Source organism: Propithecus coquereli, unplaced genomic scaffold (genome assembly GCF_000956105.1).
Source record: "Propithecus coquereli isolate 6110/MARCELLA unplaced genomic scaffold, Pcoq_1.0 Scaffold409, whole genome shotgun sequence".
NCBI lineage: Eukaryota > Metazoa > Chordata > Mammalia > Primates > Indriidae > Propithecus > Propithecus coquereli.
Genome location: NW_012149830.1, coordinates 581,682 through 596,331, shown reverse-complemented (window position 1 = coordinate 596,331; position 14,650 = coordinate 581,682). Strand labels below are relative to the sequence as shown.

The 14,650-nt window shown below is 46.3% G+C and overlaps 1 protein-coding gene across 1 annotated transcript in view; it reads left to right on the top strand.

The window, feature by feature from the left end:
• Positions 1–512: 512 nt before the first annotated feature.
• PRPF8 (pre-mRNA processing factor 8) overlaps positions 513–14,650 on the top strand; it is a 32,888-nt gene continuing 18,750 nt past the window's right edge. The window contains exons 1-23 of the mRNA XM_012653025.1: positions 513–618; positions 1,100–1,268; positions 2,234–2,398; positions 2,484–2,702; positions 2,815–3,027; positions 3,146–3,271; positions 3,355–3,460; positions 4,778–4,968; positions 5,099–5,218; positions 5,307–5,496; positions 5,628–5,747; positions 5,858–5,992; positions 6,349–6,478; positions 6,868–7,064; positions 7,330–7,536; positions 7,656–7,819; positions 7,963–8,089; positions 8,210–8,402; positions 8,671–8,858; positions 9,006–9,244; positions 9,455–9,601; positions 9,794–10,004; positions 10,206–10,322. Coding sequence (XP_012508479.1) covers positions 519–618; positions 1,100–1,268; positions 2,234–2,398; positions 2,484–2,702; positions 2,815–3,027; positions 3,146–3,271; positions 3,355–3,460; positions 4,778–4,968; positions 5,099–5,218; positions 5,307–5,496; positions 5,628–5,747; positions 5,858–5,992; positions 6,349–6,478; positions 6,868–7,064; positions 7,330–7,536; positions 7,656–7,819; positions 7,963–8,089; positions 8,210–8,402; positions 8,671–8,858; positions 9,006–9,244; positions 9,455–9,601; positions 9,794–10,004; positions 10,206–10,322 — 3,774 coding nt within the window. The 5' untranslated portion in view covers positions 513–518. The remainder of the gene's footprint in view (positions 619–1,099; positions 1,269–2,233; positions 2,399–2,483; positions 2,703–2,814; positions 3,028–3,145; positions 3,272–3,354; positions 3,461–4,777; positions 4,969–5,098; positions 5,219–5,306; positions 5,497–5,627; positions 5,748–5,857; positions 5,993–6,348; positions 6,479–6,867; positions 7,065–7,329; positions 7,537–7,655; positions 7,820–7,962; positions 8,090–8,209; positions 8,403–8,670; positions 8,859–9,005; positions 9,245–9,454; positions 9,602–9,793; positions 10,005–10,205; positions 10,323–14,650) is intronic.

Sequence of the window (14,650 nt, the reverse complement as noted above, 5' to 3'; positions counted from 1 at the left end):
CCTATCAGACTCGGAGGTCTATTAGTGGGCCCAGAGATTGCCTCAGAAACGCGGGAGGCGGGGCTTGAGCACCCGAGCACACCCCTTCGCGTTCAAATCCTTTCCGCCTATGGACCCGCCTCCTCCGGCGCGGTATGCAACTCTAATTGGTGAGCTCGCCAATCCATCTGAGCACATCGGGGCCTATTGGATCAACTGCTGAACCCGGGTTGCGTACTTCCTGGCGTTGGTAACGCGCAGCGGACGCAGACTGGCCGCCATTGCGCTGCAGAGGAAAGCGGCGGTCTGTGTGAGGGGCTGTAGGGTGCGTGGTGGAATTTCTAGGCCGGGCTAGGGGAGGCATGGTCTGGACGGCCTGAGTGGCTGCAAGAGTTTGGCCCGGCCGGGCCGAGCCGGGCTGAATGTACTCTTAATGAGGCAGGACTGCAGGACGGGGGTCTCCGGAGGCGTTGCTTTGCCTCCTGTGGGCCTGGACCTTGTTAATTTTTCTCTCCCGCCTCTTCGCAGATTCTCCGGGTATGGCCGGAGTCTTTCCTTACCGAGGGCCGGGCAATCCTGTGCCCGGCCCTCTAGCCCCGCTACCAGACTACATGTCGGAGGAGAAACTGCAGGAGAAAGGTGAGGAAGGAGTGTGGGAGTGGCACGCGCGCGGGCCCGGAGGCGGAGCTCGTGTGCGCGTGCGCGCAAGCGGGTTTAAACTTTCCCCCCTCTTTTGTCAGGTCATTAGATGTCAGCTCTCTTGTTAGCCCCGTTTAATTTTTTTAATTTAATCAAGTCATTTTAAGCGCCTGTTACAAAGGAGCTTATCCAGTGGGGGCTCAATAATGGAGACAAAACTCTTGCCCTCATAGGGTTTAAATTATAATGAAGGAAGTAGACAACAAAAAACCTTGAAGATGTGTAATAAAAATATTAGGTAGCGTAAATGTGGTGAAGGAAAATGTAGAGTAAAATGGCAAGAAAATTGGCGAGGAGTGCTCCTCCCTGCCGATGCCTGCTCTTCCCTCACACCCTGACAGAAGCTTACCGTACAGTAAGGGATTGCGATAATTAGGTTAAGTTAGAGTGTGCGGTCCTTTAAACAGAGGTGTTTTCGTAGCTCGAAAATGGCAGCAATTGCAGGCCAAGCGCTATGCAGAAAAGAGAAAGTTTGGGTTTGTGGATGCTCAGAAGGAAGACATGCCCCCAGAACATGTCAGGAAGATCATTCGAGACCATGGAGACATGACCAACAGGAAGTTCCGCCATGACAAAAGGGTCTACTTGGGGTAAGGAACATCCTGAAATCGTTTCATTTGGAGTGTGGCCCTTTTCCCTTCTTGTCCCATAGGTTGCAGTCCTCTGTAGATGCTCTGTTGTTTTGGAATAGGACTCTGCTTTGACAGCCCTTCTTGGTGGTTATGAAAAAGAAGAAAACCATTAGGATTCTGTGATAATTTCTACATCTTCCCATTGCCCTAATTTCTCTTCCTAATTTGGGACTGGTGCTTTAATTTGTCCTATTGATGCTATTATAAGGTAGTCCTATCGTTGAATGGGTTGAAACCCAGGGTGGGACACTTTATGCACTCTGGCACCCTGTCACTCCTCAGTGACCAGTATTCTGAAATTGGGGTATTTAACTCCAGAGGTGTCTGTACTCTTGTTTTCCTGTGGCCCTAACCTGGGTATCTCCAGGTGTAAATGTCTTAGCAAAATCCCTATTCCATTTGGACACAAAAATGTTAGCCAGTTAATGAACTGGTCTAATGCAGCCATGGATTTATTTCAAGTATATATTTTTGAGAAATGTGCTAGGGCTGTAACAGTGAGCAGGCAGTAATGATCTCTACCTGGTAGGAATGTACAGTCTAGTGGCATGATAGACGAGAGACAAGTGATTACAACATAGTAGGGTGAGTATTTTATTGTTTATGCGAAGCTGCAGAAGGAATAGAATGTGAGACAGTGTAAAAGTTGTCTTCGGAGGTACAGCTGTTGATTTAGAGGGGTTGAAACCCAGTATTGTGGGACTGTGAAATTGAAGAGGAAGAGTGGCACAAGGTGAATTCGAAGAGGGGGAGGCAGGATTTCTGGTTATGGAGTGCCTGTGTGCTAAATTTGGGAATTTAGACTATATGGTAGAATTTTATGTGGAATATAGTACTGTGACAACCATGTGGCTTCTCTGCATGGCACAGGTAGCAGAACACGTTATCATTTCTAATATACTTCTCTCTTCTGAATGTGGCAGTGCCCTGAAGTACATGCCCCATGCAGTCCTCAAACTTCTGGAGAACATGCCTATGCCTTGGGAACAGATTCGGGATGTACCTGTGCTGTACCACATCACTGGAGCCATTTCCTTCGTCAATGAGATTCCCTGGGTCATTGAGCCTGTCTACATCTCCCAGTGGGGGTGAGAAAAGCTAGAATATGGTGTGTGGTGGTTGTGGTTGGGGGACAGTGGGTTGAAACCATTGTGTGACATTCTTGCCTTCCAGATCAATGTGGATCATGATGCGTCGAGAAAAAAGAGACAGGAGGCATTTTAAGAGGATGCGCTTCCCTCCTTTTGATGATGAGGAGCCACCCTTGGACTATGCTGACAACATCCTAGATGTTGAGCCACTGGAAGCTATTCAGCTAGAACTGGACCCTGAGGAGGATGCCCCTGTGTTGGACTGGTTCTATGACCACCAGCCATTGAGGGACAGCAGAAAGTGAGTGATGGGTGGAGTTATCACTCCTGTGAAAGTTTTAGGAAACCCAGGAGTCCTGGGAGAGCAATAGGTGGTATGCTATTTGACGTGGGCCCCTCTTTTTTTTTCTTAGATATGTGAATGGCTCCACTTACCAGCGCTGGCAGTTCACCCTGCCCATGATGTCCACTCTATACCGCCTGGCCAATCAGCTCCTGACAGACTTGGTGGATGATAATTACTTCTATCTGTTTGATTTGAAGGCCTTCTTTACCTCCAAGGCACTCAATATGGCCATTCCTGGAGGTCCCAAATTTGAACCTCTTGTTCGAGACATCAATCTACAGTAAGTTGGAGAAAGTAGAGATTTTAGGCACTTTGGGTTGAGTAAAATCTAGTTTTTATCCTTAAAATCCTGGTGTAACTTCCAAATTCGTCTGCTTATCCTTGATTTTGTACCCTAGGGATGAAGACTGGAATGAATTCAATGATATTAACAAGATCATTATCCGGCAGCCTATCCGTACTGAATACAAGATTGCTTTTCCCTACTTGTACAACAATCTTCCACACCATGTCCACCTTACCTGGTGAGAGAGCTGGAACGGAGAAGGCTGTAATTTAGGATGGGCCAGGGCAGGAAAACTTAAACTGACTGTTCCTTTCATTTTAGGTACCATACTCCTAATGTTGTATTCATCAAAACTGAGGATCCTGATTTGCCAGCTTTCTACTTTGATCCTTTGATCAACCCAATCTCCCATAGGCACTCAGTCAAGGTGAGAGGAAGGGGCACTTGACCTCAGCTTTTCCAAGAGAAATTTCCTGAGGTTGACTGAAGTGTTACTAGATAAGAACTTAGCTAGGGGGAGACATTTTCCATTCCGTTAAATGTTCCTCTTGAGCTACAAGCTAGTTTGAGAGTTGAGCATTTGGCTTAAAACAGGTTGATATAATTTTTGTTTCTGTGATTATCCACCTGGGTTTTATCATTATTCCTCTTGGGTGCTCAATATAGTTTATATAGGTCTATCTCTGTTGTGTTTTTTTTTTTTTTTTCCAGAGATGGGGTGTCACCCAGGTTGGAGTGCAGTGGTCTAATCATAGCTTTCTTTAACCTTGAACTCCTGGCCTCAAGTGATACTGCTACCTTGGACTCACAAAGTGCGAGGATTACAGACATGAACCACCATACCTGGCCCTGTGGTTTTTTTTTTAATATATTGAAATAGTTAACATACCATACAAGTCACCTATTTAGAGTATACAATTCAGGCTGGGCACAGTGGCTCATACCTATAATCCAAGCACTTTGGGAGGTTGAGGCAGGAGGATCGCTTGAGGCCAGGAGTTTGAGAGGGAGGCTGAGGTGGGCGGATTGTCTGAGCCCAGGAGTTCAAGGTTAGAATGAGCTATGACCGTGCCATTTCTCTCCAGTCCGGTTGACAGAGTGAGACCCTGTCTCTTTAAAGATAAATAAAGTGTATAATTCAGTTGTTTTTAATGTATTCTCAGAGTTATGCAGCTATCACCAGTGGTAATTTTAGAACATTTTCATTACCCCAAAAAGAAGCCCTCAGCAATCATTTTTCTTTTCCCCTCAGCTTCCCTAGGCAACTACTTATTTGCCTTCTGTCTCTATAATTTACTTATTCTGGACATTTTATATAAATGGAAACATACACTGCAGTCTTTTCCAACTGGCTTCGTACACTTAGCATGATGTTCTCAGTGTTATCTATATTCCCTTGTGTCCTTAACATGACGAGATCTCCTTCCCCAAGCTCAATTTTTGGAACTTGGGCAAGAGATGATTGCAGTGTTTACCTTCTGTGGTATTGGGGCTCCTTGGGGAGGCTTTTGGTGATGAGCCAGTTGAGGTGTGAGGAGTGATGCTTGCTTTCCTGGTTGGGCTTGGCTTGTTCTATGCTCCCTTGGTCCCCTTTGCCCTGGCCCTTTAGGGCTTCTCTTGTTGGGCAGCCCAGTTTCCATGGCCAATGTAGCCACTTTGCTTGGCCCTAGAGAATTTTCTTTTTGTCTCAAGTCTATGCTTAGTTCAGCAGGAGCTGAAGTCTTGAGGGGGCTTCCTCTTTCAGAGCCAGGAACCATTGCCAGATGACGATGAGGAATTTGAGCTCCCAGAGTTTGTGGAGCCCTTCCTGAAGGACACACCCCTCTATACAGACAATACAGCCAATGGCATTGCCCTGCTCTGGGCTCCACGACCCTTCAACCTACGCTCTGGTCGCACCCGTCGGGCTCTGGACATACCGCTTGTTAAAAATTGGTAAGGCTTGTACCTGGGGGGAATGATAGTGGATATATAGGAGAAATGACTCTGACTAGGTGGGCATGCAGCGTGTACCAGAGTGGCTGAAAGAAGAGATGGCCAGGTTCTGGTGGGCTTGTTTTCTCAGGTATCGGGAGCATTGTCCAGCTGGGCAGCCTGTGAAAGTGAGGGTCTCCTACCAGAAGCTGCTTAAGTACTATGTTCTGAATGCCCTGAAGCATCGGCCCCCTAAGGCCCAAAAGAAGAGGTAAGGTTCCCGAGGGTCCCTGCTTAGACTTCTGTTCTGGAGATTATTAGTAGGCTAACTCTTATTCTCCTTCTTATTCCCACCCCAGGTATCTGTTCCGCTCCTTCAAAGCCACCAAATTCTTCCAGTCCACGAAGCTAGACTGGGTAGAGGTGGGGCTACAGGTTTGCCGCCAGGGCTACAACATGCTTAACCTTCTCATTCACCGTAAAAACCTCAATTACTTGCACCTGGACTACAACTTCAACCTCAAGCCTGTCAAGACACTTACCACCAAGGTGCCTGCATTGGACCTTAGGGGTCTCCTTGGCTTTAGGGATAGACAGATAGTTTTGCTCTGGCCCTTGATCAAGGCATACATCTAGTTGGGCCCTTTTCATGTTCTTTTTTTTCTTTGTATCTTCTCCAGGAAAGAAAGAAATCTCGTTTTGGGAATGCTTTCCATCTGTGTCGGGAAGTTCTGCGTTTGACTAAGCTGGTTGTGGATAGTCATGTGCAGTATCGATTGGGCAATGTGGATGCCTTCCAGGTGAGGCGAGGTAGTCCCGACCCCTGCTCAAGTGGGGAGGCGGGATGAAGCCTGTGCTGACACAAAGAGCTGGCTCAAGCTCCAGGTCTGATGGGGCAATTGTGTTGCAGCTGGCAGATGGATTGCAGTATATATTTGCCCATGTGGGGCAGCTGACTGGCATGTATCGATACAAATACAAGCTGATGCGACAGATTCGCATGTGCAAGGACCTGAAGCATCTCATCTATTACCGATTCAACACGGTGAGACCTTGTCCTCACTGACTGACTTTCTCAGATTTTTATTTTTACATCTAATCAGGGCTCTTTCCAGGACCTATTTGGAGAGGCTGTGGGTGTGTTATTATTGCTCTCACCTTGTGAATCTCAACACTTCCCCCAAAATCTACCTTTAAGTCCACATAGGGAATCTCACTTCCTGGTTTTTGCCTTGAAATTTCTCATTTACCCCCTTGTTTTAGATGTAAGGATCCCAGAGTTTTTCCTTTTTCCCCTCCACTGCCATACATATGTTCCTCTTGCCCTACCTCTGCTCAGCTTTGTATTCTTGTCTAAATGAATTGCTAACTTGTGTTCTTAACTTCTGCTTGGCGTCCTAGGGGCCTGTAGGGAAGGGCCCTGGCTGTGGCTTCTGGGCTGCTGGCTGGCGGGTCTGGCTGTTTTTCATGCGTGGCATTACTCCTTTGCTGGAGCGATGGCTGGGCAACCTCTTGGCCCGGCAGTTTGAAGGTAAGTGGTTTTCTCTGTCAAACTTCTGTTATTGTTTCTGGGGTAGATTACGTGTTTTTGCTCCATCCCCTGCCCTTGTATGGGAACCCTTTTCTGCTACGTTGCCTCTAGGTCCCGTTCTCAAATGAGTCTGACGTGAGATTCTATTTCTTGGGCTTCTCTCTGAGGTGTTGAGGCAGTCATGCATTTACAGGAGTGGGAATTGCTTAGAAGCATAGTTGTGAATATTTGAGGTAGCTTGTCTTTTTGCACGTGCTAGGCACATGAATGCTTTGTTAATACTTAATGATTTCACTGTAACCATGGTTAGCGAGGGGCATGAAGGTAGAGACTCTTACTAAAAACCCAGGAATCTTGCTTTTAATAACCAAGGGCCACTTCATTTCTAGGCCGACACTCGAAGGGTGTGGCAAAGACAGTAACAAAGCAGCGAGTGGAGTCACATTTTGACCTTGAGCTTCGGGCAGCTGTGATGCATGACATTCTGGACATGATGCCTGAGGGGATCAAACAGAACAAGGCCCGGACAATCCTGCAGCACCTAAGTGAAGCTTGGCGCTGCTGGAAGGCTAACATTCCCTGGAAGGTGGGTGTCTTCCCAACACCAAAGAGACAGTAATATCCCTCTTTCTTGGGTTAGGATTACTACTTCTGGACTCCCTAGGGACTGGTTCCCATTACTTTCTTTTTTCTCTACTTTTTTTTTTTTTTTATAAGAAATGGGGTCTTGCTGTGTCGCCCAGGCTGGCCTCAAACTCTTGGACTCGAGATGCTCCTGCCTCCATCTCCAAATAGGTGGGACTACAGGTGCACATCACTGCCCAGCTTGATTGTGCCTTTTGCACTTTCAGGTCCCTGGGCTGCCAACACCCATAGAAAATATGATCCTTCGATATGTGAAGGCCAAGGCTGACTGGTGGACTAACACTGCCCACTACAACCGAGAACGGATCCGCCGTGGGGCCACTGTGGACAAGACTGTTTGCAAAAAGAACCTGGGCCGCCTCACTCGACTCTATCTCAAGGCAGAACAGGAGCGGCAGCACAACTACTTAAAGGTTGGGCAGCGTAGGCTGGACTCGGGGTGGGGAGTGGCCAGGAGGGGTTGCTGCAGAGTTGGGACCATGTCTTGTCCTGGAGAGGTTAGTGAGAGGCTAATTTAATGTCCACATTGCAGGATGGGCCTTACATCACAGCAGAGGAAGCAGTGGCAGTGTATACCACCACTGTGCATTGGTTGGAAAGCCGTAGATTCTCGCCTATCCCATTCCCCCCACTCTCCTACAAGCATGACACCAAGTTGCTCATCTTGGCCTTGGAGCGGCTGAAGGAAGCTTATAGGTGAGGAGCAAGATAGGTTCCTGCTGGGAAGGTGATGGGGAAGGAGTGGCATCATAGTCCAAAGAAAGAAGATTTAGCCTCAGTCCTTTCTGGCTTTGGCTTCCTTTTGGTTTTCCCATTCATCTTTCCTGTTGCTTTGTCAGCGTGAAGTCGCGGTTAAACCAATCTCAGAGAGAGGAGCTGGGTCTGATTGAGCAGGCCTATGACAACCCCCATGAGGCATTGTCCCGCATAAAGCGTCACCTCCTCACACAGAGAGCCTTTAAGGAAGTGAGTAAGATGCCTCCCCAGGTTTCCTTTTTGGCTGTGCTATTCAGTCTTGGCACCTAAGATAGCAGATTCCCTCAGGTGACTGGTGGATTGGTGTGAGCCAGCCTCCTTGTCCCACAGGTGGGCATTGAGTTCATGGATCTGTATAGCCACCTGGTGCCAGTGTATGATGTGGAGCCACTGGAGAAGATAACTGATGCCTACCTGGACCAGTACCTGTGGTATGAAGCTGACAAGCGCCGTCTTTTCCCACCCTGGATCAAACCTGCTGACACAGAACCACCTCCACTGCTTGTTTACAAGTGGTGCCAAGGTAAAACTTTCTTGGAATCACCCACTGCGGAAGGGGGGGAAGAATTGAGTTCTACATCAAAATTCTCATCTGGGCAGCATGATTGGTTTACTTTCTTGATGTATGATAATAAGGAAATAGTGTTGACGAGCAAAAGTGACACTTGTAGCAATCCACATGAAAGAATGGAGTGGTAGTGGGATTGGGTCATGGAATGTGATGACAGTGACTGTGGGTACTAGTCCCAAAAGGAAATTTCTAACCTGCTGGACGTCTTGCTACTCTTTAGGCATCAATAACCTGCAGGACGTGTGGGAGACGAGCGAGGGCGAATGCAACGTCATGCTGGAATCACGCTTTGAGAAGATGTATGAAAAGATCGACTTGACCCTGCTTAACAGGCTGCTGCGACTCATCGTGGACCACAACATAGCTGACTACATGACAGCCAAGAACAATGTCGTCATCAACTATAAGGTGTGTCTTGTGGTGTGGTAGCAAGGGATTTTGTGGGGGGAGGTTTCTGGTCCACTGTGTCAGGATTTTTTGAGGGGAGAACAAAAGGACCCTGGAGAAGCCTGGTCGATGGCCATTGGTTGTTGAGTTGTAGTTCTTTCTTTGTAGGACATGAACCATACGAACTCATACGGGATCATCAGAGGCCTGCAGTTTGCCTCGTTCATCGTACAGTATTATGGCCTGGTGATGGATTTGCTTGTGTTGGGATTGCACCGGGCCAGTGAGATGGCTGGGCCTCCTCAAATGCCAAATGACTTTCTCAGTTTCCAGGACATAGCCACTGAGGCTGCCCACCCCATCCGTCTCTTCTGCAGATACATTGATAGAATCCATATTTTTTTCAGGTGAGCCTTCCCTGGATTCTTACCATTGCAGGGCATTGAGGCATATGCCCTGCCTCTGAAAGCTGCTTTATTACCTTAGTGGACTACCTGCTGGGTTGGGGTTTTAAAATAGAATGAAGTTTGGGGTGGGGTGTGGTCTCCATCTGTGTAGCTGGAGGACCCATGGGATCCCAGTGCTTTGGCCTTAGTAATGTACCTTGCCTGGTATAGGTTCACAGCGGATGAGGCTCGGGACCTGATCCAGCGTTACCTGACAGAACACCCTGACCCTAACAATGAAAACATCGTTGGCTATAATAATAAGAAATGCTGGCCCCGAGACGCCCGCATGCGCCTCATGAAGCATGATGTCAATTTGTGAGTCTAAGTTGGGGCTCTGGGAGCTGGAAAGACTTTAGCCTGACGGACCCAGAGAGCAATTAGAGGATATTTATGAGGTTGTGTCCTGGTTGGGAGGAGTGTAGCCTTGTTGGGATATCATCTGTCTAGCCTTTGAAGGGATGTTTTTTTTTCAGGAAACTGATGTGGCCATATGTTCTTTGTGGACAGGGGTCGGGCAGTGTTCTGGGACATCAAAAACCGTCTGCCTCGGTCAGTGACTACAGTTCAGTGGGAGAACAGCTTTGTGTCAGTATACAGTAAGGACAACCCTAACCTGCTGTTCAACATGTGTGGCTTTGAGTGCCGTATCCTGCCTAAATGCCGCACCAGCTATGAGGAGTTCACCCATAAGGATGGAGTCTGGAATCTACAGAATGAGGTACGGCCTAGGAAGAGGGCTAGAAGTAATAACATTCCCACTACTGTTCCTCCAGGGCAAATGGGGGTGAGGAACACAGGCATACTTTTTCATTGTCCACTGAGCCTTGTTTGGTGGGGAGGGCTTAGTGTGGTAGTCAAGAGTTGGCCCTTAATTCTGCCGTGATTCCTGAGACAAGTTAACCTTGACCTTGTGGTTTAGGTTACTAAGGAGCGGACAGCTCAGTGTTTCCTGCGTGTGGATGATGAGTCAATGCAGCGCTTTCATAACCGCGTGCGTCAAATTCTGATGGCCTCAGGCTCCACCACCTTCACCAAGGTATATAAGGCACTGAGCCCCAGCTTCACTTGTGCCCTTTGCTCGTCTCATGTTCTTTTTCAACTGCTGGTTTGCTCTCCTTCCCAACTTTGCTTAGTGTACCGATTTCCATACTCTATGGGATGGCAGCTTAGAGTGTCAGGTCAATTCACAATTGTTTTCTGAGAATTCCCTGTAGGAATTCTATAGCTGCCTCTGTGGAGTTGTGATGACTCTAAATTAAGGCAAGAGTAGAAGGTGGATTCATTAATTTGAACAAAAAAAATATCATTTTTGTCTGGGCGCAGTTGTTCACGCCTATACCCCCAGCACTTTGGGAGGCCAAGGTGGCAGCATCACTTGAGGCAGGAGTTTGAGACCAGCCTAGGCAACATAGCAAGACCTTGTCTCTACAAAAAATAAAAAAAATTATCCAGGCCTCGTGGCACATGCCTGTAGTCCCAGCTACTCAGGAGACTGAGGTAGTAGGATCTCTTCAGCCCCTGGCATTTGAGGTAGTCAGCTATGATCACACCACTGCACTCCAGCCTGGGTGACAGAGTGAAACCCTGTCTCTCTTAAAAAGGGAAAAGGGAAAAAAAGTATCTTTAACTATGTGTTAAGTTTTTGCAAGGTTTGAAAAATTACCCTGATTTCCCTTAGAATAACTGTTAGCTCTAACATTTTTCTTTTGTTTTCACCTTTATATCTCTTTAAATATGCAGTATATGCAGATATAGAACATTTTATGTTTTTTAGTAAAACTTCCACATATATATTCTTTTATCTTAATATTCCTTACCTAAAATCTAAAATCCCTTGTTACACGGTTTTTTGGAGTGTAGCACCAGGGAAAAGTTTGTCTTTTTTAGGTTGGTTCCCCCCTCAAGGATTAGACAACAGAAATTCTGTAACTCATGTTAGCCTTTGTTGATATCTACTGTGTTCCAGGCATTATGCACACATCAGATATAAGATAGTGAGCTCAGAGGGCAGAGACTCTATCTAGTTGGAGAGGTAGATACACAGAGAACTGTTACAGGATGTGGTGTTTATAGAGCTTGTATTACAGGTTGAGTATCCCTTATCCAAAATAAGCTTGAGACCAGAATTGTGTTTCAGTTTTCACATATTTTTGGATTTTGGAATATTTCCTTTATACTTACAGGGTCAGCATCCCTAATCCGAAATCAGAAATGCTCCAGTAAGCATTTCCTTTGAGCATCATGTTGGCATTCAAAAAGGTTTGAATTTTGGATTTTTGGATTAGGGAATCTCAGTTGAGTGGAGTTGAAAAGATAGGATGGGAGACCAGGTATTTGGGAATCTGAGAACACTAGAGTTAATGACTCTCTTCCAGCCTAGTCTAGGAGAGGAAGAAGAAAGGCTTCCTGAAAGAAGTAGCATGTGATGTGATGAGGGGGGTGAGGGAGGGCATTCCTTTAGCCAGAGAGGTAGAGATGTAACTAGCACGGTATATATGAAACTATAAAACATTGAAGGTTTTTTGAGACCAGCCTCGACAATGTAGTGAGACCCCATCACTATAAAAAATAGGAAAAATAGCTGGGTGTGTTGGCTTGTACCTGTAGGTAGTCCCAGCTACTTGGAAGACTGAGGTTTGGAAGATCCCTTGAGTCCAGGAGTTCTAGGCTACAGTGAGCTACGATTGCACCACTACAGTCCTGCTTGAGCCACAGAGCGAGACCTGTCTCTTTAAAAAATAAAAAGGAAGGCCGGGCGCGGTGGCTCACACCTGTAATCCTAGCACTCTGGGAGGCCGAGGCGGACAGATTGTTTGAGCTCAGGAGTTCAAAACCAGCCTGAGCAAGAGCGAGACCCCGTCTCTACTAAAAATAGAAAGAAATTAATTGGACAACTAAAAATACATAGAAAAAATTAGCCGGGCATGGTGGCGCATGCCTGTAGTCCCAGCTACTCGGGAGGCTGAGGTAGAAGGATCTCTTGAGCCCAGGAGTTTGAGGTTGCTGTGAGCTAGGCTGACGCCACGGTGCTCGCTCTAGCCCAGGCAACACAGTGAGACTCTGTCTCAAAAAAAAATAAAATAAAATAAAAAAATAAAAAAGAAGAATTAATTCAAAGTTTATTGGAATAAATTATGGAGCTGGGAATGTTAGGCCGTGGGGCTGGATAAATAGACAAGAGCTTTATCATGGAGGGCATTGCAAGCCTTGTTGAAGGTCTGGTTTCATGGAAGACAATTTTTCCATGGACAGAGGTAGGGAGCTCTGCAGCCTGGTCCTTAACAAGCCCCAGTCCCCAGGGGTTGGGCACTGCAGATGTAAGGGTTTTAAGCATGGAATGATTTTGTCAGATTTCTGTGTTAGATAATTTGCTCTTGCAGCTGTGGGGAAGATGGAGTTAAAAGGACAGGCAGGATAGGGGACCAGATTTGGGGACCACTGCAGAAGTCCAGATAAAAATGATGAGAGCAGTGAAAGTAAAGGTAAGATGACGGGAATAAGTTAAGTAGTTAGCAGGTATACTCAGCAGAACTTTGTTATGGTGGGATGTCCAGAAAAGAAAAGTTAAAAAAGATGTTCAGATTTTGGCATGAATGACAAGGTAGATGTTGGTGCCACCAACTGGAAGATTATAGGAACAAGAGAAGGTTTAACAGGGAAGGTAAACGAAGTCAGTTTGGGATGTATAAAGTTTAAGTTTCCTAAGAACATTGAGATGGAGGAATCCCACAGGCATTTATTTATATCATATTTCTCCAATTCAGAAATACATATTTATGTACATATATCACATATACACACATATATATTCCCCCCTGCCTCCTTAGTGGTGCCTCTTAAATTGATGATTTCTTAGATTTGGTGAAAAACAGTATGAGTTTGAAGCTCCAGGGAAAGAAATGCAATGAGAAAGAGCAGTCATGGGTAACTTAGAGGTTCCTAGGATGTCCAGCTAGCAATGTGAAGCTTGGAGAAGAGATCTGGGTTGAAGATGTAGATTTAGGAGGCTTGTCAGCATAAAGGTTGAAAGCTTAAGAGTGAGTAAGATCACACAGAGAGAATGTAGAGTGAGAAGAACAGAGGAACAAAACTGGAGCCATGGGGAACACCAAGAAGCAGTGTGGCCAGAGCTTGCCAGGAGAGTGCTGGTCCTGGGATCCAAGGCTGTCAGGAACAAGTGTTCAGAATTGGGATGGGTACTTAACAGTGTCAGTTGCCTAAGAGCATTTCAGTTAGATAAGGACTGAAAAGTATCCATTGGATTTGGCAGTCAGGACGTCATTGGTGACCTTAGCAAGAGCTGTTACAGAAATAGTGGGGATGGAAGCCAGATGGCAGTGGGTGAGGCTTTACTGGGGAGTGACTAGAGACAGCAAGGACAGTCTGTCTGCCAGAGTTAGAGTAAGGAGGAAGGGTATTAGATGCCATCTAGAGGGAACTGTAAGTCAAGGCAGGTATTTCTGAATGGGAGCGACGAGTATGTTTAAATTAAGGAGTCAGTAACAGTTTAAAGTACAACAGAAATATGTGATAATTGATGAGCATAGTTGCAGAGGAGTTCACTAGGGATAGAGTAAAGGGCAAACAGAGGAAAACAACCTCTGAACCTAGTAGGAAGGAAGTCTGGATAGGTGTGAGTATGGATGTGATTAGCAGGAAATTATAGCAGAATCTTTAACTTTTCAGCTTTGGTTGGGCTGGAGTGAAGGGTAAGAGGTGTACATAGTGGACCTGAGGACAGTGGTGGGGGTATGATTATTGTTGAAGAAACTGAGAGGGATTGATTGGCAGGTGTGCAGACGGCCCAGATGGGTTTTGAGAAAGTGAAGACAAGTGAGCATTCGTTCTTCCCATAATCACCTAGCTACGCAGTGACAGGAATGGAGAAAGCAGTGATTTAGGAATGGGGTTTTGTTAGCTGTTGTGGAGTCTAAGGGATTGGATGCAAGGGAATTAAGGGTGCTGGACCACTTTGGGATCCTGAATGATGGGAGAGGGGAGAAAAGGAGGAGACCAGAAGAGGCCAGTGACCTTGGAAAAAAATGTGTAGGGATCAAAGAACTGGATGTGAGGTAAGAGCCTGGGTAATGGAGGAGTGTCTGAGAGGTTAGGGGAGCAGTTGACCATAGTGGTTAGAAGCACAGATTCTGGAGTCAAATTGGGTTCAGACTGTAGCTCTGTCATATTACTGGTTGGGACCTTGGGCAAATTGCCTAACCTGGGCCTTAGTTCCTTCAGTTATAAAATAGGGATACTGATACTACCTAGCTCAGAGGGATTTTGTGAGAACTAAATGAAACAATACATTTAGTAAGCCATATTACTTGATAAATTGCTCAATAAATGTTTTCCCTTATTAATTAA